This window comes from Uloborus diversus, chromosome 1 (assembly GCF_026930045.1).
Source record: "Uloborus diversus isolate 005 chromosome 1, Udiv.v.3.1, whole genome shotgun sequence".
Classification (NCBI taxonomy): Eukaryota; Metazoa; Arthropoda; class Arachnida; order Araneae; family Uloboridae; genus Uloborus; species Uloborus diversus.
In genome coordinates, this window is record NC_072731.1 from 97,623,219 (window position 1) to 97,646,170 (window position 22,952).

General features: G+C 31.8%; 1 protein-coding gene across 1 annotated transcript in view; it reads left to right on the forward strand.

Annotated features, from left to right (window-relative positions):
* The window catches only part of LOC129234417 (uncharacterized), a 73,948-nt gene that overhangs the window by 35,105 nt on the left and 15,891 nt on the right, over nucleotides 1-22,952 (forward strand). Inside the window, exons 2-3 of the mRNA XM_054868452.1 lie at nucleotides 10,199-10,567; nucleotides 20,072-20,383. Of these exons, the coding sequence (XP_054724427.1) occupies nucleotides 10,199-10,567; nucleotides 20,072-20,383 (681 nt within the window). The remainder of the gene's footprint in view (nucleotides 1-10,198; nucleotides 10,568-20,071; nucleotides 20,384-22,952) is intronic.

Consider the following 22,952-nt stretch of genomic DNA (forward strand, 5'->3'; position numbering starts at 1 on the left):
ACGAATTTGATAATAATAAAGGACTATGTATTGATATAGAAGATTACAAATTTAAAGTAAAAATTTTTACATCTATCCCATCCGGAATTTTTATATATATATATATATATATATATATATATATATAGTATATATATATATATATTCGGTATGAGAAGCACAGTATATTTTTATGTTAGAGTAATCGAGGATTTTTCAAAATTTATATTTTAAAAATTTAAAATTGCATAAACATCTAAGTATATTCATAGCTAAAGAACAGCGAGTTAAAATATAAAGGCCATTACTTATATTTATAGCATTAAAACATAGCCACCCTATTTACCGCACCTATTACAAACACAAGACATTTTGTAAATCAACACCCCCAAAGTCTAGTGGAGGAAATTTGTTGTTGTCAAATATCATTAATAATGGCCTAGGTCATTCGTTAATGGCCTTTAGGTTCATTTGTGTCCATCTTGGTGGAAAGAAACGTTCCCCTGCCTCTTGCTTTGGAACGAGCTCATAAACGCGGTTTGCCTGACCCAAAGTCATTGGTGTACAGGTACCTTATGTAACATGTTAAATTTTACAGAATGAAAGTGAGAGAATGGTCGGTCTGGAAATAGCAGCATCCGTTGAGGTTCAAAATTACTTTAAATATAAAACGTAAGAATCTTTAACGTAAAAAATCAGCCATTTTTTTCTACGAAACTCCAAAAAAGTGGACTCTAGAGGCACAGATTAACATTCATGAATTGAATTAAAATTTTGCAAGGATTATTTATTTATATAATGAAAGAAATTGAGGGGGCGTTGCGTAAAATATCTACAATATATAATTATTTTACTTAAGTGTAGGAAAACTAAGTCAGCTGCATTTCGAGTTTTATTGAAATTGAAATTTATTGAAATTTAAGTAGAAAAATTATAATAGTAGGTTATCTGTGATGACAAGGGGAAATGTTCGGAGAGCCTCACTCAATTTTTTTTAGAAATTTCATTGTTAAAAACGAAATTTTATACGATCTTTAATTATGAGAAGGAAGACAGTAGGAACTCACCTAGACTTTTTTCGAAACAGCCCCCTAAAAACCCATTGCTTTGCTACTTTAGATGAAGACATGGGACGTGTATCTGGAATGTGGTTCGGGGCTCTTCCTCGGAATATAAATTAAGTCCTAAAAACGCAACTACAGGACATCTTCCCGGATAAGGGATGAGGTTTAGAGAACCTCTCACAGAAATTATTGGAAATTGACCAAATCCGAATTCGAAATAACCAAAGACGAAGTTTTAGACGATTTTGGATGAAGAGGAAGGTGAATTCTGAAATCTTTCGCGGAAGTTTATAGAGATTGAAGTCCCTAAACTAAAGTTTAATATAATCTTAGAGGACATGGAGGGATCAGGCACTGTGGCATGAGAGAGGGGGAGGGCTGCTCCAGTCCCATAACCCTACTCTTGGATTCGCCTTTGCGCTCAAGTTTTGATGCTGCTCAAAAATTATGCAATTTTCCACCTAAGTGTTTTAATTTTCAAACTATGCAATAATACATTTTGAAAGTTAGGGGCACGTCGCGAACCCCTAAGAAATGCTTCGCGACTCCCTTGGGAGTCGTGACGCACAGGTTGGGAAGCCCTGCTTCAGAATCTTTAACAATGTATTTATCTCAGCACGCAAACAGAAAGACACACTCACACAGCCTCGCTTTAAGGTAGTTGAACTAAATATGTCTTACCATTACACAGTTTTAACGAATATTAAGACAACATGTTGATAGTTGCACACAAACACACAAAAACGAATCTGTAATTAGTTATAACGTATTTGTATACATCGTATAGAAATTAAAATTTTAAACATTTTTTCTAAAAGCTCGGAAACAAATTTTTAATGTGAACAATAATTTTCTTTTTAACAAACTGCACATCAATACGAGAAGAGAAAGGGAACAAAATAGTGGTTTTACTCGAACTTCTTTCGTTTCAAGGATATCTCATTAACGATGCTCTGCAACTTCGATCGCTGCAGTGGAAATTTTCGAATTTTGCACGCGGCAACATTTTTCTTTTCGTCGAAGAAGCGGTACTCTCTTTCGCATTTACATAAACGATAACTGCATAACATGTGTATTAAGTATGTTTGTCTTAGTAAGAGTACCTGGACATGGTTCATAAAAACAAACAAAAATATATTAAATTGAAACTCTTTTAGTGACTACTAAAAATAGTAAGTACAAAGAAGGACATGCAATATTTTCAAATAAAATCAATATTTCCTACATTACAGATAGAATTATCAATACATATGTTTTACTTTTTCCAAATCAGTTGGTAAAATATTTTTGTGTACCCGATAATTATAGATGATGTAACTTTAAATGAATATTGATAAGGGTTTTTGCATTACAATTTTGTTAATATTTAAAAGATGCATGGGTTGTTTTAAAAACTTAAAAGCATAAATTTATCTTTTAAAAATGTCTGCAAAGTTACGCTACATTTTTGTAAATAAGTTACATAAAAAGATAAGAAACAAATATCAAGGGAGATAGATCGATATTCTTTTCTCTAACTTTTTGATTAATATCTTATATAATTTTTCCAAAAAAAAGGTACTGTAGAGCTAAAAAATATAAACATTGTTATCAATTGCTTATTACGCTTGTAAGCGAAACAGCTGTCTCTATTTTTTCTTAAGTGAAACCTTTCTCTATTATACGTGCTTTGAAAAATGTTTATTAGAACTTCAAGATTTGCTTAGATTAAAACATAGTTTTCACTGTATATTTCTTATTTTTCCCCCCACAAATTCTAGGGAAAATCTTTGTTTCTGAAATAATCAAAGGAAGTATTGTTCGTAAAATTTAGCAAATCTATTTAACTTTATACTTCTACTGTAGTTGAACTTTTAGTTAATGCACAGAAAATGAAATGGTGCAGAACATTTCTTACGATTTATGTTTTTGGAATGCTAATAATGTTCTCCGGGATAATTAAGGAAGCATAGATATTTCTATTCCTTTAAGTACAGTGTGGTTATAAAATAACGTGAGGTGTTCAGAGTCATCTAGCAAGTGAAGTATTGGAAGAAACATAGCCAAAAATGCGTACATAGCAGCCTATGGGATTTCGATTTCTACAAAAAAAAAAAAAAAACTCTAATTTGAATTCCGAAACTTTGAATTCAAATTATGTTTTTCGCAATCACGAGTTGCGACAAGACTCTACTGGTTAGAGTTATTGTTTCTAGAAATGGCTCCCCCGCCCAAGCATGTCCCTCCTCCTGGGTGCTTACGTGTATATAGTTGTGTGCGTGTGTGTGTAGGCTTACGTGTGTGCACGTAGGCGTGTGTATGTGTGTAAAGGCGTGCGCGCGTAGGGGAGTGTGTAGGACATGGACGCCACCGTCCAGCAGAAGTGGATTCCGGGGGACAGCCGCGCCACCGCCGGTGGACGGTGGTGCTGCAGGCCTGGTCCAAGCTGAAAAAGGAACCGGAACATCAAGGACTGTCAAGTGAGAACAATAAGCAATCGTGATTGCTCAAAAAAAAAAAAGGTCAACACCAAGGGAAATTTTGGCGCTGCAAAAGTGTATTACTTGCGAATACTGAAGAATTAAATACCAAAAAATGCAGCACTCAACAAGTTTTTGTTACAAATAATTGTTGCTTACAAATGAGGTTCAATAAAACCAACAATAAATATCAATTTGTAACCAGGGTATAATTTTACCAAGTCGGCAGGAAGAAATTTCGGCGCGGCAGCAAGGATTTTTTTTCTGAATAATATTCATGTAAGAAGGTGAAACAACCCCATGTTGGGCTTCAGGTACTGAGTGTATGGCGGCAACATTTCTTTGATAGCAGTTTTATTAGTTATACATTTCCTACGGTATGGAGACCTTGCTCGCCCAATCTTTCACATTGTGATTTTTAACCATGGGGATTTCGTAACGGTGTTTTGTATCTGCACTATGTTCCCGATATCTTTACTTTCAAAACTACAAAAATGTTACAGGTAGGCGAAATTAATCCCCTTCCCGTAGATGTGTGGAAAATATTGTGTATTGTGTGCAGTACCTGGAAAATGTCTATGTTGGTTATCTTTAACCTCATTTGTAGGTAAAAATCAATTTTTGTGAATAAAATTGATGCAATTTTTATCAATTAGCATTTAATCTTTCAATAGCCACAGTAATACACCTTTTCAACGCCAAAATTTCCCCTGGGTGGCAATTTTTTTGTACTATTTTTTTTTAATTTCAGAAACCGAAACCCCATGGTCTACTGTGTATGTCCATGAAATTTAGCAATGTTTCGTCCAATACTTCACTCGCTAGAGGGCTCTGTACGTTATTTTATAACCACCCTGTATATGTTATTTTAAATATTTTGCTCATTTTTTTTCTCGTTGTACTAATATGTCTTTGTTTACTATTAATGTGCTATATTTATTTCAGTGTATTTAACTTAATACTTTTAAATAACGAACAACCGTGGTAAACTAGTAAAAGGCAAATGAGCTAATAAATGTATGTGTACATTTATGCAGTTTTAGCAAAATACATCTACGCCCATATGAATGTAAATAGTAGCTAGTAAATATTTCTTGACATGAATTAAAATAACGTTGATCTACGTGTCTATGTTATACACTGATCTATGTGTAACACATGGCATTTTCTTCTGTGTGTCTAATGTACAGAATACATTTTTATTTACCGCAATGCTTTAGTTTTCTCATAAGGCAAGATTGAGCAAATGAGTAGCGCATTTTTTCAAGATCACATTTATACAGACTCTGCTCTGTAAGAAAATCTTGCACACATAGAAAATGTTTTGTTTTTTAAATTGATGGGTTTCATTTTTATGTCCTTTTTTTTTAAATTTTTTTAATTAATTGTCGCGCCGATTGAACAGTAAGTGGCAATTTAAAGAAATTATTATCAACACTAACTCTAGGGTTGCAATTACTACACCTAATTGGGTAATTGCGCGCATTTTTTTGGATTACATTGCTATCTTTTATTTATGGGTTTTTTCTGAGATAATGGTGAGACATGAGAGTTTATACTATATTAAAAAACTTCAAATCATATTTCAATTTTTAAATCAATATACAAAATTTTCGTTAAAACGATTGATCTTATGCTTCTTATTGTAAAAAAGAAGAACAAATGAAATACGAATAAAATTTTAACACTAGTGTAAGAAAAGCACACTTTGTTACGAAAAAATGGAAATAAAGGGTAATTCCGATGGAAAACATGAAAATGTAAAAAAACGCGTCGCTACTCTGTTACAATTTTCCTGCAATTTTACAGTAAAAGATAATTGCCATCCATGCTGCCAGTAACTTTTAGTGTAAAATCCTATTACTCTGTAAAATTTTACGGTAGAAAAAACGAGAATGCGGTGGCTAGTTGTACTAAGAAAAAGGACAAAAAAAAAAAAAAAAAAACACGCAGTTGGATCCGAACGTGCGTCATCGCGATTCAAGACCAACTCATTGTCCACCCTACCAAGTGGGCACGGGAAGTGAACGGGGATGGATAAATATAGCTTATCTATGGATCAACCTGATTTTCTCTTATATAGTTTGATCGTTTTCTTTCTTTAATATCTCCCTCTTTTCATATTTTATTTGAACCCAATTTCCAAAATGTGTTTCTCTGCTCTAAGAGGACATTCATTAATTACGTAAGAGTCCCGAAAGGCAGGGGGGTTAGAAAAATCTCTAGATATCCTTACGTTAAAGGGGGGGGGGGGGAGCGTCAACCCAATCTAATATTTTCCAAGTCGATATTTTGTGTTAGAAATCGCGCGGTCAAGTGGTTTGGCAGGGATCATATTTTATTTGCGCCAGGAAGGTAAAAAGCGTATTAGGACGAGCTCTATTTTTATTTGTTTTACAAAGAATGAATAGTGTAAAATATAATAAAAGAATCGAACTATGTATGACATGTTTGATTTTTAATTAGTATCGCATCACATTACACATTTAAAAAAAAACATAAATCCTTGATTTACAACAAAATGGGAGTTTTAGTGTAACAAATCATATTCTAATAACCTTTTATTATGTGAAAAATGAAATGTAATCTTAAGGAATAGGGGGAGAGGTTAGAAAAATCTTTCGTACCATTACATGAGGGTAGATGGGTCAACAATTTCCAAAATCATCGATACCTAATTAATGAATGTCCCCTTAATTTTTTAGCCAGAAAATCCGGATCGTCGACAGACCTTAAACTAATGTCCATTACATCATTTACACTTTCATCTAAATTCTCTTTTCTGCTTTTAATTCCCCCTTTTTTGGTAATCATATTATTTGCAGAATCTGAGTATTGAAGTCAAATAAAAAAGATTATCAGTCTTTTCTACCGGTTACATATAACCTAACACAGGGTTTCTCGTTTCGTAACTTTTTTCGCAGTAAAATGTAATACTTGCCAAACTGGCGAATAGCAAAGGACATTACAGATATGAAAGTTTTTTCAAATCCAATAGTATCTTCTGTGAGGAGTAAGGACTCAAATTTTAAAATGTTGAATAGAAAAACTAAAATGCTCTCTAATTTCAATTGCAGTAAAGCATTGTTATATTTGCTTTAGGAGATATCAACAGTAAGGAAATTTCCTGTTTTAAACCTCAAAACGGCAGTTAAGTACTTTTGGAGATCGCAGAAATGCCTCCTTTTATGCTCAAAATATGGTGTAAATTTAGAAAAATGAGCAAATTTTTTATGCATTTGAGACAAGATTTGTTGAAATTCAGATTAAAAGAGTTAGCAAATTTTATTACGCTGCAGCTTGATCTCGCTATCCAACAATACTTAAACTGAAGCGTTTGACTTTCCTATTCTCATCCTCCAAAGCCTAGCAAGAAGAAGCGAGCCGGACGTGTGTCAGCGACACATATATCCTAAATAGGGTGCATCGTTTTGCATTTTTCTTTTCTTTCTTTCTTTTTTTTTTTTGGAGCGTAATGTAATTTTCGCAAAAATGCTCATTTCCCTTGAACAATACAGATATAAAAATTTTTCTGAGAAACGTGTGGTATCAAGCATTTAAATAATTGAACAAAAACTAATATGCTCAATGATCATGCATATTTTAGTTTAAAAGACAAACTTTGATTTAAGTTTGACATTTAAGTGTCAAAAGGCCAACTAAATATTCTTGAAGAACGCAAAAATACATTCATACATTTGATTCCTCAATAAGTATACTTATTGCACTGAACTTACGCCCATGTCGACCAACAAAACATCATCCATGCATTAATCTGTGATTACGTGACTGTATGGTTCTTTTTAAAGTTCGACTTGCCGTATTACTTCGGATTAACCGGCGTACCGGATAATTCGAGGTTTATCCTGCAACAAAACAAAATTAAATTTCCCCATTCAGTTCCAACCAGAAAGCAAATTATTGTTATTGAGGCTCGTTCATTGTTTATTTTAAATAAATTATTTTTGATTTCTTTAAAAGAGGTAAGTTTAATGTTTATTTATTGACTAGCTAAGGTAAATTCTTTATCACTGGCTTAGAGGCGGTAACTTAGTGTTTAGGTGTTTGCTTGGTTTCCATTTATTTTTTTTAAATGATTCGTCATTGAATAATATTTTTCTTGTTAAAATAACGAATGACATCGTTAGTTACTATATAAAAAAATTAAACTGTTTATTAATACTAATAAGATATGTATAGATTTTATATTATTCTTTAAGCAAAGCATATACTTTTTTGTAGTTTTTGTCCTAACATTAATTTTTCCGGCATGCCGGAAAGGACCAGGTAAGTGTTATTGAAAATCTGGTGACCCCCGAATTTTGCGCCATAATGGCTAATGCGGATAATGCGATAATTTTTCATTAATGTTTGCACCGTAAAATATTAAAGTAGTAGTATGTAGATATATATATTTTCTTTTCTGATAAACTATTTTTCTTTGGCATAAATGAACTCCCAAGCGTAATTAGTAGAACTTCAGGAAACTCAAACAAATCACATTAATGTCATGTTATGTGAAAATGAACAGCAAAAATAAAATTTATAGTGAATTGCGAACGAAGCAGCCTAAGGAGGCATTTGCGTGACTCTCCAAAGTGAATTGTTAGCTCTAAACGTATATCATCATCCATTACAGATGCTTAACGATATGTTGAAAGCATTGCAATACCCACAGGAATAGAAATAGTGTTTGGTTACCATCACTGAATTTCAACTAGATTAATGGAAATGAAATTTTATTCTTTCCAGACCTATGGACGTTAACGAGAGCATTATCTGATGCGAAACGTATATATTTAACAATTTTGGTATTTATTCGATTGTTTTATTGAATAAAACTTTTTTGAAATCGGCAATAAATTATGTTATTTCCTCGAATTGCTAATAGACACGAATTCGGTATTTCTAATAAGTGCATTTGTGAGCAATAAAAATATATAAGATTATATAAACCAATGAGTTAAATGAAATTTGGAAATTAAATGTACAGGCTTTCCTCCCGATTATAGGCGGTCGAATTATCCACGGTTCGGATTATCTACGGGTCTTTTCACGTTTTTCTTTAGAATTATGATCGTGTTGTCGTTTATTTTTACCTTTTACATATATTTTTTACCTTTAATGGTAGTAAATGCAATATAGCAATGTTTCTAGATGTACACTATGTGACCAAAAGTAGTGGAACACTTTGAAAAATTCCCATTTTTTACGGATTTTTAGAGAAATAAATGACCAATTGCTCTGTAATTTTTTCACACAAAAAGTATATACACTCCAGCTGTCCCTTTCCAATAAAAATTAAGTTTACTATTCAATTAAGGGACGAGCAACAAATTGAGAAAACCAAAAAAGGTTTTGAATCATTTTTCATTGTAAATAGCTGGGAATAAGCTATAAATTTCAAAAATAAGTCAAGAACTTATCTAGAATTTGTTTTCACATTTTCGTAAAAGTATCTCTTATATCCTTGGACATAAATGCATTTCTTTCAAAAATGCAAATTTTTTTAAAGGCTTTCGGCTCATATCACGCATAAGTGTTCCGTCAAACGTTACTAAACTTTCAGAATATTTGACAGTATATTAGAGAAACATAATAATTAAATTTGAAATTAAAATATTGAAAATGTAATGAAATATGAACGTTTAAAGCAAATGCGCGAAAGATAGCAAATTGTAACTTTCATAACACAAAGCTCAGATATATAATAAAATTTCTAAAAAAATAATTTCCCCTTAATATCTTTAAAATCTAAAAAGTTATCAGCAATCTAATGAGCCGAATTTCTATAACTCTTAGATGGGCGACGAATGATAAGGGGTCGTTCCAAACTGTCAACATTTCCTGTTATTGTTGCAGAGTGATTCATGATAATAACGGATTATTTGCGAACGCTCCCTCTCTATTCGTCGTCTAGCCAAGAATTAAAATTCGGCTCAATAGATCGCTGATATTTTTTTACATTTTAAAGAAATTAAAGTGGATTTTTTTTTTTCAGTTGTAGGAAATGTCTGGGCTTTCGATTATAAAGATTATTGATTGGTATCTTTCGCGCATGGTCAGTAAAAAAAATAATTGCGTTAAACGTTCATATTTAATTACATTTTCAATGTTTTAACTTCAAATTTTTTATTATGTTTTTTTCTAATATGCTGTCAAATATTCTGAAAGTTTAGTAACGCTTGATGGAACATTCTGCGGGATATGAGCCAAAAACCTTAAAAAAAAGTGGCATTTTTGAAAGAAATGCTCATATCTTCGTGTATATAAGAGATACTTTCACGAAAATATAAAAACAAAATCTAGATAGGATTTTAACTTATTTCTGAAAGTCATAGCTTATTCCCAGCTATTTAAAAAGAAAAATGATCAAAAACCTTTTTTTTTGTTTTCTCAATTTGTTTCTCGTCCCCTAATTGAATAGTAGACTTAAAATTTTGAAAGTGTTCCAATACTTTTGGTTATATAGTGTAGTTTAAATATATGTGTTATTTATATTTTTAACTATTGCATACAATGGAATCATCTTATACTTATTACTCGGATTATCCGCGGTTTTCGCTTATCCATTGCTACCATGCCATCCGATTCCGCGGATAATCGAAAGTTTACTGTAGTTTTAAATAATAATAATATTTTTTTTTTCGTTTTTGTTTGATGTGTGTTTTACTTTATTTGTCTTCTTTCTTTTAGGCACGCAGTCAGTAGAAATTCGTCGTCTGTCAGTACCACGCTGGATTCAAAATGGCACTGAAGAATCCGTCGTGTTAGACTGCGAGTATACGTACAATGAGAATGACCTGCGGCTCGTGGTCAAATGGTTCTTCGATGAAAATCTAGAGCCAGTCTATCAATGGATTCCTGAGCTTAATAAAAGGCACATATCTGGAGTCCTTCGCGAGAGGTTAGATCTTAATTTTACAGTAAATACAGCCGATATGTATTCGAGGTTCAGGGCATTGCGGATACGACGTCCATCGATTGAGCTGAGTGGAAAGTACACGTGCCTCGTCGCCTCTCTAGCTGGACAAGATTCAAGAGAACAAATCATGACTGTATTTGGTGAGTAATTGTCTTTTGATATCTATCTCAAATTCCAAACAAGTTTTTGACATAAAGTGCGATAAAAACTTCAAGATTTAGACATTTTGTTTCGCTCAAGAATACATACTATTCTAGCGTAACTATATCATACAAGATACCGGATCTTTCCTGAAAGATTCAGAAATAAACGCACACACAATCACACAAGACACTGAAATAAAACTACACATGCTTCACATTTTCAAGAGAATTGAGCATAATATGTATTAGCAGAAAGAGAGCAAATTTGAAAAAAAAAAGATAATGAAAAACTAGTTTTTCTAAAGCAATCCAGAATATCATAAAATATATTTAAAAAAAAAAAACTATCGTAACTCACCTCCCCGATTCAGCAAGATGTAGCAATAATTGTAATTTAGCCAAAAACCTCCACTTTTGCCGCACATTTGAACAATCGAGGCTTTGTTTTTTATTCTAATTCAAAAATATATAACTTAAGATTTCTTAATAATTTTTCATAGAATAGGGTTAATTATTTTAGTTGTAATTCATTCTTTTCCGTTTTACTCACGACACTTGATAATTCATTTCCCTATACCATTGTTTTAGTACTTGTAGATATACCAACTTTGAGTGTTACGAATCAAAAACATAACTATGTTTTACATCAATAACTTAATCAATTTAGAAATTTAACAAACATATCGACACATACCGAGTGACAAAGAAACTACATAATATAACTATAAATACACAAAATTATTCTTACAAATATTTAATCGGCATCGACTTTTCTGCTGAAGAAGTTTGAAGAGCGCGTGCTAAGTCCTACTTATTTCAGAAAAGTGTGAAAGTTGAGTATGACCCAGAGAGTAAATTTTTAACATTATTGATTATGAATAAAAAATCCTAACTTTTAATAAGCTCTTCTTGTTCTTTATCGGAATCTCGAATCTTTTCCAGCCCGTGGTTGTGTCAAATGAACGTTATGCGTAAGAAAGGAAGTTTCAATAAAAGGAATTAATTTTGGAGGTAATCCAGCTTTGAAAGTGCTTCTTATTTTTTCTTTTCCTTCCCAAGTGTTAACTTTGTTAAAGAATGTCAAGTTGATCTTTTCAGAAAATTAAATGTTTTTATTTTTGAAGCATAAAATAAAGCTATTTTTTTTGTATATTCTTTAAATTGATTTTAAACTATACTCTTGAGATAAAGTGAAGAACTTAAAAAGTTGAGCTACGGAAAAAGTACTCAAACCAACAAACCCAGACAAAAGCATGCTTGGTTTTTCTTTATTTTAAAAATTGTTTATTTAGCAAGGGTTCTTGACATAATGGGCTGTAATATGTAAAAGAGCTTTGTTTTCTACGAATATTTTGCAATGAAAAGAAAAGAAGAACATAAATTGACATTGTTTTGCCCAATTTTTAACATACTATGAAGTAACCTTTTAGAGACGATAGAGATATACTATGGAGATAACACCTATTATCAATCCATACGAAATAAACAAAGCTCTTACCTAGCATCAAACATGTCGAACGTAGGTCAGATTCGGTACGTCTTTCTGGAAGTTTTATACTTCAAAAATAGATGTGTGTTGGCCATCGATTACAACAGAGTCGCTTGGGATAAATTTAAACAAAGTGGGTTGGTTCTTTTGCCCACCATATATTTAATTTTCTACATAAGATATGAGATCTAATCCAGTATCAACTTAATTTCTTATTTTAAGACAGACTTTGTCTTTATTCTGACCATTTCTGTTGTTTTGCAGCTGTGATTTTTTCTTTCAGCTGTCTGAAAAAGTCAGACAAGATCCTGTACACTATCGACCTTGAGAAAGTCGATGAGGAGAAGGAAGGGGAGCATATCGTCACCTCAAATCAACAGTAGGATATCTTATTGTTATTCCCGAGATTAGATGTCTCACTGTTGCTCTGAGGCGACGATATATCCTCCCTGGAAAGTTCCAAACAAGCCAGAATGTGCTCAGCAGAAGCGTGCTGAGCTTGACACTTTGCGAAGCATGCAAATATCACTCAGCAATCAAAAACCGAAGGGTTTTCAGGCTGATCGCTAGCTAATCTTGATATTGCCGTTCAATATACTGTGTCACAATTAAGAGCAAAAGAAGAGCCCGGCTCCTTGCCTGCATACCAGTGTTGGCAAGAAGAGATCTTTCACTCCATCATCTCTTTTTTTTACAATAGGCTTTCTCGTATATATCAGTTACTCTAAATGCAAGTGAAGGCTAATATAATTGTTTTTCTCATCATTTTTTAAAATGTCAGTAAAATTTAATGTAATCATTCAGTTAAAAAAGTATTTATCAACACAAATTACATTTTGGTTCAATTTTCAATAGAATGTTCAGTTTAAAAAGCATTTGCTAATCTTATAAAAATGTTATACTGTTTTAGTTTTTAACGCAGTTTTAAATTAACTTCATCGAAGCTGTTGCATTTAAAGTAACTTTCAGTTTTAGGACTCTATTTCACGATTTCTGTAAATTTTGAATAGATTTAGTATCAATATGATATTTTATTTCGTTTATTTTACATAAATGCACCCAATAGGCTAGTTTAACTGCGTTTTCTGAGGCACTGCGCCTGTTTCGTAGAGACTGAAAGTGCAAGGATACATTCTATTAATAATCGATTTAGTTTAGTTAATTAAATCAGTTGCAAGAGCCCTATCTTGTTCATGCAAAATACTTTGCATATCACGCGATAAATTATCTGGGAACAATTTAGTTGATTAGAAGCATTTCAGCTTTAATGGTAATGAGATAAAAGACCGATAGCCAGTTTAGATAAGAGTGTAGGACTTTTTAGTTTTATATAAGCAAAATGGAAATATTGTTTTTATAACATTAGCAAAGAGAGAATGGAAATATTTTGAATTAACAACTGCCTGGTAATATTAAAATGTAAATAGACTATATTGAACATGACGAAAAATATATTGAATCATATTATTTAAGATGCTTAGAAGAGTTTGTGCGTGCTGTCTGAATACATTAGATTGGGGCGAAATTATCTTAGTTAATTAATTAATATTTTTCATGAATATTTATGATGTTCCATATTTATTTTAAACTTTTGTCTTTTGTTTTGATTTAGGTGCATAGTACATCTGATGATTTAGTTGTCTACATTTATATTTCATACTATGTTAATGTAAGGGTATATCCATACAGGTTCGACGGATGGGTGCGCTCGACCATTTTTATTTTTTTGAAACTCATACCCGTAAAACTACATATGAAAGATGTTTCAAACCACTTTTTTTTTCTCTAAACTGGACCTTTGATTTTTTAGAGGTCATCAAAAGTGGTTTTCATAGTCAAAAATGGGAATTTTAGACCTTTGTATTTTGGCCAAAATCTATTTGAATTACATTTATGGCAGTTAAATTTACGTTTTGATGTTAAAGTGCATAAGATGATAGTCTTACATGCTGAGTTACGTGGCTGTAACTTAATAATTAAAATAATGGCAACTGGTTAAAGTTCAAGGTCAAATGTTTATGTCAAAAAATTTATTCATCTCAAAGGGAGATAACTCGCATAGGGGACTGAAATACAAAATGAAATTTGGAAAAAAACTAATCACTGGAACCAATCTATTACGAATATGTAACTGTTGCTGTGTGTTTGTTTACACTTTAAAGATTACAGCTCCTGAAAAGTTGGAAGAATGACAAAAATGGGCCCATGTAAACCACAAAGGGATGGAATTAAAAATAAAATTTCTTGGCCAATTGAATATTCCATTCAAGTACTATACATGTTACACATGTTGTTTTGTGTATTTGGTTTGTAAAAAAGATTCAGGTCTCTGAAATTGAGTAATTTTGCTAGTTTACTCAAACACTAAAACAGAAATAAAAAGTGTGAAAACTTAATTGCATCTTCTTAAATTACGTATATTGTGCTCTATATTATATATTATACTGAAAAAAACATATTGCAAGTATCAAAAATATATTTTAATTTGATAACTTAGAAATATTTAGACATGAATAAGTAGTTCATACTTGATTGACCGGCTTTAGTAGTTCATTTATAGACTATACTGATAATTTACACACACAAATTTTCAAGACATACGAACATATGCTCTGCACATTAACTTATGTAACTTGCCTAAACACATGCAAAAACATTATATGCATAGTTGAAAGAAAAAAAAAGTGCGTTTTTCATTTCTTGCTTGAGTGTAGTTTTAGGAAAATGAAGTCACACAGTGGTATTATAGTTCTGAGGGTGACACAGTATGTGACGCATTAAAATTCTTTACTCAAACACACTACAAAAATAGAGAGAACTTTGTTAATTTATTTAAACTACGAAACAGATGACAACTTAAGAGTTGAAGGGTATTTCTATGCAATATCAAATTGTAATGGACAGTGTAACGGAATCAGAGAAACCGTAAAAAAAATTGATACTAAGACTACCTAAGAACTATTAGAAGTAACATTTCAATTCACACAGAAATGCATACCTTCTGCATTTTTGCCACGAATTATTGCATGTATTCATGTGAGCAGCACTCAATATATTAAACTAGCTGAAAAAATGCTGCAAGAAAGGTTTGACTCCACAAATGAAATTCCCAGTACAACATCTAATCACTGCTTTATGCCAACCTATTTTAATATTATCACAGTAAAATTAATGTCCACTAGCAATAGGTATGAAGAATAGTGTGTTAGTGTGTTACTAAAAAGACAATGAAAAGAAAATGGCCATTGTTAAAAAGGTTATCGCATAGTTTGTGTCGATTATTAAATTTAGAACCCCTGTCATTGTCCTTGTCCTGGTACAGTTTCAAAGTATAAAATTATAAATGCGCCTTGGTAAAGCATTCGAAAACGTTATATACTTGAGTCACTATTACAGCTATAGGACTACTAGATGAGTTCATTTTCTCAAAACTGCACTCAAACAAGAAAAAAAAAAAACTTTTTTAAAGTTAAATTTTGTATATACAATGTTTTTACACATGTAAGGTAATTTAGATAAATTAATGAACAGAGCGTATGTTTGTATGTCTTGAAAATTTGTGTGTGTAGATTATTAGTATAGTCTATAAATTAGCTACTTAAGCCAGTCAACCAAGTATGATTACTCATTCATGTCCAAATATTTCTCAGTTATCAAATTAAAATAATTATTTTTTTACTTACAATATGTTTTTTCAGTATAATATATTATAGAAAGCACAATATACGTAATTTAAGAAGGTGCAATGAAGTTTTCACACATTTTATTTCTTTTTTAGTGTTTAAATTAACTAGCAAAATTAATCAATTTCAAAGATCTGAATCTTTTTTACAAACCAAATACACAAAACAATATATATATAACATGTATAGTACTTGAATTGAATATTCAATTGGCCAAGAAATTTCATTTTTAATTCCATCCCCTTTTGGTTTACACGGGTTCAAAAATGCCTTTGAATTTTTCCAATTTTTCAGGGGCTGAAATCTATGAAGGGCACACAAACGCAACAGTTACATATTCTTAATAGATTGGTTCCAGTGATTAGTTTTTGCCATATTTCATTTTTTGTTTCAGTCCCCTACACGAGCTATCTTCCTTTGAAATGAGTAAAATTTTTACAGTTGACCTTGAACTTTAACCTTTTGCCATTATTTTAATTATTAAGTTATAGCCAAATAAATCAGCATGTAAGACTATGATCTTATGCACTTTAACATCAAAGCGTAGAATTAACTGCCATATATGTAATTCAAATAGATTTTAACCAAAATGCAAAGATCTAAAAGTCCCATTTTTGACTGCGAAAACCACTTTTGTTGACCTCTGAAAAATCAAAGGTCCAGTTTAGAGAAAAAAATAAAAGTGGTTTTAAACATCTTTCATATGCAGCTTTTAGGGATATAAGTTTCAAAAAAAAAATAAATAAATAAATAAATAAAAATTGCCGAGCGCACCCCTTCATCGAACCTGTATGGATTGACCCGTATATTAACGTATTAATGATTACTTCAATACCTGCAGCTCATCACATTTTCAAAAGTTTACAGAATGAACTTTAACTCAAGATACCTGCCATACACACGCACATTCCCTTCCGTCCATGTTTATTTGGACGGTAGCCTTACTCGTATTGTAATATCACAAGGGGTTATTCCGTCCAGTTGTACTTCATGAGTCCCCCCACGCAATGATTGGTTTGGCGTTTCGTTTCTATTTTTTTTTAAAAATATTTAACTATTGTGAAAAAATACCCATGAAATGAGAAGTTTATTCGTTTTACGGAAAAATGACACATCTTTAACCTAAAAACGGCGAGAAACACCCATCCGAAAAGGAATGACACCATGTTCGCAATCATGCTGCTAATTGAGTTGTTTCTGAAATTTTAAAAGTATTTTTTTTTTCCGAAAAAGCATGCTTAAAAATATAGGATTTTCCCATTTTTTACATGATTTGACAAAATGTAATATTTTTTTTAACAGTTATTTTAATCGGCGCACAGGTTGAAATTAATTTTTAAGCCTTCAGATATGACATCACAAGTGATGAATTGCCATTAGTGCACAGCGCAAATTATCATAACCAGGCTACGCGGTAGGCAGCAAAGCGGTAAACATTTAGCGCGCCAACGTTTGTGGTGCCATAAAGACCACGCCTTATTTCCAAAGACGGATATTTAAAGAAATTAAATAAAATTAGCTGTTGGAGAAAAAAAGATTTTTTCTGGCTCCATGTTGTTGTTGTTATTATTATTATTCTATTATTACAGTTGTTGTTATTATTATTATTATTATTATTATTATTATTATTATTATTATTATTATTATTATTATTATTATTATTTTGCTTATTCCATCAATTTCAGTGATTAAAAGTAGTATTTTTAACTGAAGGAAATAACCCTATTATAATTCCGGAATTTTCTCCTATTATCTGAGAACATGGACGATTTGGGGGCAAAATAAGCAAATGAAAACTAATAAATTACTTAACTAATTAAAAAACATCATTAATTGATCTTAAATCACAGGATGTTTTTTTTTTTTTTTTTTTAGTTTTAAGTGATCATGATACCCCTTGTTATAAAATAGTTGCTACTTGAATAACGTAGTTTACCTAATTATTAAATTTTTATATATTTATTCAGTCAAATTAGTATTCTAAAAGATTCCTGTAAAAATTATCGTTTGAATAAGGCAGATGAGTTGGTGACTCAAAATGCAAGAAAAGAATACTAAAACTGGTTTGGAAATATCTTAACTGCAAATTTCACCATCTGATTTCCCTTTCTTCCGACGGCTAAAATAATTTCTATAACACAAAAACTTGAAATTTAGCTTTTATCTAAAATGCCATTTCCAGATATTTTGAGCAAAAAAACAATTTGTTTTTATCATTCCGGGATTTAAAATTTGAAAACTAGATGACGGCAAAATGCTGTTGATAACGAGGGTAATGAAAATGTTGGTTTTAATAAAACCAACATTAAAAAAAAATTTTTTGTTAAAAAAATTTAAATTTTTTTATTAAAAAACACACCCGCATACATCATTATTTTTTTGATTCCCTAATACTTTAACTAAGTAAGTTTTTACTCATTTTTTTAGCTAAATAACTGAATGTGAAATCCCGTTTTTATTCATAAAACTTTAATTGCTACTCCTTTTTGTCATAAAACATTTATACTGTTAAGTTTTTTTTTATATAATTTTCTATTCCAGTGTACAAAAATGGAAATTTTCTCGAGCACATTTTCACTGCTTTGAAGTAAACAACTTTAACTCTATAATGATGCATTGGTTTTTCACAAAGGAATCCGTGAATGCGAATGTACAGAAATTTAAAGCAACTAATAACGATAAAATAAAGAATAATTTAGAGGTTGAAAATCAAGTACACGTCAGGTAATATTTAATCAAAGAAAAACTGATAATGTATCTTTTTTATCTTTTTATGTCGCAATATGTTTTGCTTCTTTTTTTGGCTGCGGAAAATTTATTCTAATTTAACATAGTTTTTGTTATGCTGCCACACACATTTTTGAATACTGCTCTCCACAGATTTTGAACCGCGGTCTTAATTCATTACGAATTCTAAAGCTTACACAGATATAATGAAAAAAAATTATATTATTTCTAATTAAGGTACTTCATCAGAAAAAAAAATGCTTAGTTGTGATAAAAAACACAAACGATACACAAATTTACTTTTTTCCGCAAAAACTTGCAAAATCCGCAGAATTTTTACTGTAGTAAAAAAAATAACATGAGTACATAATATTGAAAAAAAAAAGTGAAACATTGTATTAAAATATCAAAGCTGTCTTATATTTCTTGTGTTTCCTCTTTTAGTACGTAATTTCAGCCTGATAAAAGTTAAAGGAAAATAGTACTGTTTAAGCACTTAACAAACACATAATTACTCTGGCGCTCATTTCCTTTTGCTAGTCGAAGAGGAAGTCAATAATGATTTATGCATCCTGGTTCAAATCATGGTTACGTGTGACATTTAACTTTGCTATCGACAAACACATTTTGTTTGTCACTAAAAGCAGAGAATAAATGGATTTCCTCGCATACAATAAGGCTGGTACAAAAAGGTACCCTATAGATTTTTGGAAGAAAAAATAAAATAACAGATTTTATATCAATGTTTCTTTTAGGGTTGAGTCTTAGCATGTTTTTGTTTGAAGGATTTTATAATATAATGCATGATAAATATTCTTTAGAGACAGTTATGGATTTTTTTTACGTAAGTTAAGTGAATCACTTTGTAAAACGCGCAATTTGTTTTTCAAGTGGATCACTATTTTCCTTAATGCTTGAAATAAACAACGACTATGATTTGATTTGTTAGAATATGACTGTTTTGTGCACTCATTTTTTATTTAGGAAACTGAGCGTATATTCTGGCTCCAGTAAAAATGTGCTTAACTTTAGACGAGCTTATTCACGTCTGGGATGAGAAAGGAAAATTTTTTTGGTTGGCACAACGCTAACAATCGTTATTGACAACTCAAATTAGTTTTTTTTATCCCTCTTTTAACAGTTGGAATCGTTTAAACTTCTGTCCATCGGAAGACAACTTTTCAAAGCAATAGTATAGGTGCTTTGTATAAATTGCTTTATGCAGTACTTGTGTCACTATTTTCCTTATTACTTGAAATAAACAACGACAATGATTTGATTCGTTAGAATATGGCTACTTTGTGCATTCATTTTGTATTTATGGAACTGAGCGCAGGATTCTTTCTCCACCGAAAATGTGCTTAACTTTGGAGGAGCTCATTTATGTTTGGGCTGAAAAAGATAAGCTATTAAGTTGACACTACGCCAACAATCGTTATCGGTTACGCAAATTACTTTTTTTTGTCCCTCTTTTAACATTTAGAATCGTTTAAACTTCCGCCCATCGGAAGTTTACTTATCAGAGCAATACTATAGGTTGCTTTGTTTTAATTGCTTTATGTAGTACTTATGCCACTTGCTTGACTTTTTTTTTTGTCTTAGTTCCTGCAAACGAATTTGAGCTGTCATATACAGAGCTAAAAGACTCTTCTGTCAATGTTACGTGTGAAGCGCAAGGACTCTTCCCAAACCCCGTATTGAAGTTGTACCTGGGGTCTTCAACGGGCAATCCACAGCCAATCACAGACGTGGTGGCTCATTCAAATTCAAAACCTTCCGGTGCCTACGACGCTTATTTACATAGGACGTTCAGTGAAACCGAATTATCCAAAAACGGAGCATCTGTGTTTGAATGCATATTGGAGCTTCCTGGCACCAATTATATGAAAGCTAAAAGAATTGCATATTATCCTGGTGAGTAATGTTCCTTCTTTGTTCTTGCTTGTTTTCCTTGTTGGTTCTTCAGAGCAGTACTTTTATTCCCATATCGCGGAAGTTTACACGACAACAGAGTGTGCGTTTTTTCCCCTCAGAAATACAGGGAAATTTTCATCCGAACACTTGGTTCAAGAGTGTTCCAATACCCCCATCGGACATTGTTGCAAAATATGTTCAAATGCTTACTTGTCTTCTATGTGCCACTGAATGTACGTCAGCAGAACCACTTAACGTTATTGAAACTTAATAAGAGCAACTTTTGTGCATACCGTTTATTCTATGCGACGCAACTAAGAGTCTATAGTACGTCAAATGCCTAAAGGATATTCAAACGATTGTATACTAACTATCTTAAAAGGTTTCATCCTTCTTGTATACATTATATTTTTGGAAGTACTAATGAAGCCAAATCTCTACTGACATATTTATTGTATTAATTTCTAATGATAATGCGTTTTAATTATTTAAGTCGTAAATTTTAATGTAGTGTTATATCGTTCAAATGGCAAACAGAAAGATAGTAGATTCGGTACGATGATTAATTAAAAATTAATAGCTTACCAAAGTTTAGATGCACTTGTAGCAGGTTCTGTTAATGTAAACAACATAAAGAAAGGTGCCCATCGGCTCAAAATTTATCACCGGCAATGTTTCTTTTCCCTAACCGTTTGGCAGACAGCGTCATATTTACGCGACAGTTTCAAGAAATAATCTTTCATTGCTTGGATTTTTAAAATTTTACTAAGCAGTTGATTTATTTCTTCGCCTGGTCCAGCACCCCCAAAGGTACCGATTCGCTAGGTGGACTTCGTGACCACGATGTATTTAACGTATCCCAGTCATCAATTACGATCACGGAAGATTTTCGACTGGCTTGCATGGATCCCGAGACTCTTCGTTACAAGATTTACGAGTCCGACGCCTTACCGATCAGGCACTAAACCCTTATAAAGAGCTAATGCTGATATTCGACGCTAAAGACCCCTTTTAAGAAACTAACGAAATGATGACATTTAACTAATAATTTTCTTGGCCGAGTATCCTATATGTTATGCCTTAAATTAAATAATTATCCATAAATAACGAGTCAGTCTGTAAAACAAATTGTATTCGACATTCTTAAAAAATACTGACTGAGGCTCATAAAAGTCATTTGGCTGCTGCTGGAACCAACTAAGCACGCACTGAATGACTTCATCGTCCGAATGAAATCGTTGTTCCCCAAGTGCCTTCTTGAGCTATCCAAATATGCAGGATCACATGGGGATGGATCTGGACTATAAGAGGGTGGTTCAAGACTTCCCATATAAATTTCCGCAAAAGTTCCTCTATTGCATTGGCTGTCTGTGTTCTAGCGTTAAGCGGTAACATGCAACAGGATCACAGTACGTGAAAGTTTACCGGGACCACACATTGCCAATGCAGAACAACTTTGGGGAGCTCAAGAAGGCACTTCGGGGACAACAATTTTATTTGGACGATGAAGTAAAGGAGTGCGTGTGTAATGTGTTCCAGCAGCTGCCCAAGGACTTTTATTTGCACGGAATTATGCGACAAATTTACCAGTAGGATAAGTGTTCAAACAATTTCGTCAGTATTTTTGAAGAATGCCCAATAAAAACCATTTTATAGCCTCCCTCTCGTTATGTTTTGACTGACACTAATATTTAAGAGTATATACTATTCGAGATGTTTAATGTTATTCTTTGAAACACAACTTTGCTAAGACTGATACTTTAAACTGTATCTTGAAAGGTCTTGCATCTAAATGCGGAGCTGTTTCCATAGTTGTCCCCATTGTTGAATCATTTTTTTCCCATTTTCTTTGTTATCATTATTCTGTTGCTCAAGTAGAAAACCTCGTTTGAAAATGTTCAATCACATTTAAAAAAAATATATATATTACGGCTTACATACCGAATAACATATTTTGAATCTGTTTGAGGCGTTCTTGCTTTTAGTAATATAAATAAAATATAAATTTTGAGTTTTTTATATACTTTTTTTTTGATGTATCCGTATGGATTCGATTTATCGGGTGTATTGTAGGTTCTATCAAATTGGAATATAACTTTGTTTTGCTGCCGAGCCATTACTTAACTAAATTAAAAATCATAATGATTTTCTGATGCATTTAAATGATCATTAACTGTTGTTAATAATTTTCTATTTTTTAATAGCATGAAGTGAGTGATTAATATATTGATCCTTAATTGTTAAATCAATGTAATGAAAAACTAATTACATGAAGTAGTTTCATCGTAGGTAATTATGTAACCAAAAACAATATTTTAGTTTAATTATTTTTGATCATTAACCGATTGATATATATGTTCTCGTTCTATCGAAAAATTGGTTAGTTTATTTCAGTAAAATTTATTGTTAATTAATGACTGTTTTTAATGAGAGCAAATGTAATTATTTGAACCAATTACCCGTTTCAGCTTTACAAAACTTTTAATGACCTGAGTACATTTGCAAATTAAATAAGATTATGTAATGAAATGAAGAAAAAAATCCTTTAAGTTAATTTTGTTACAGTCTA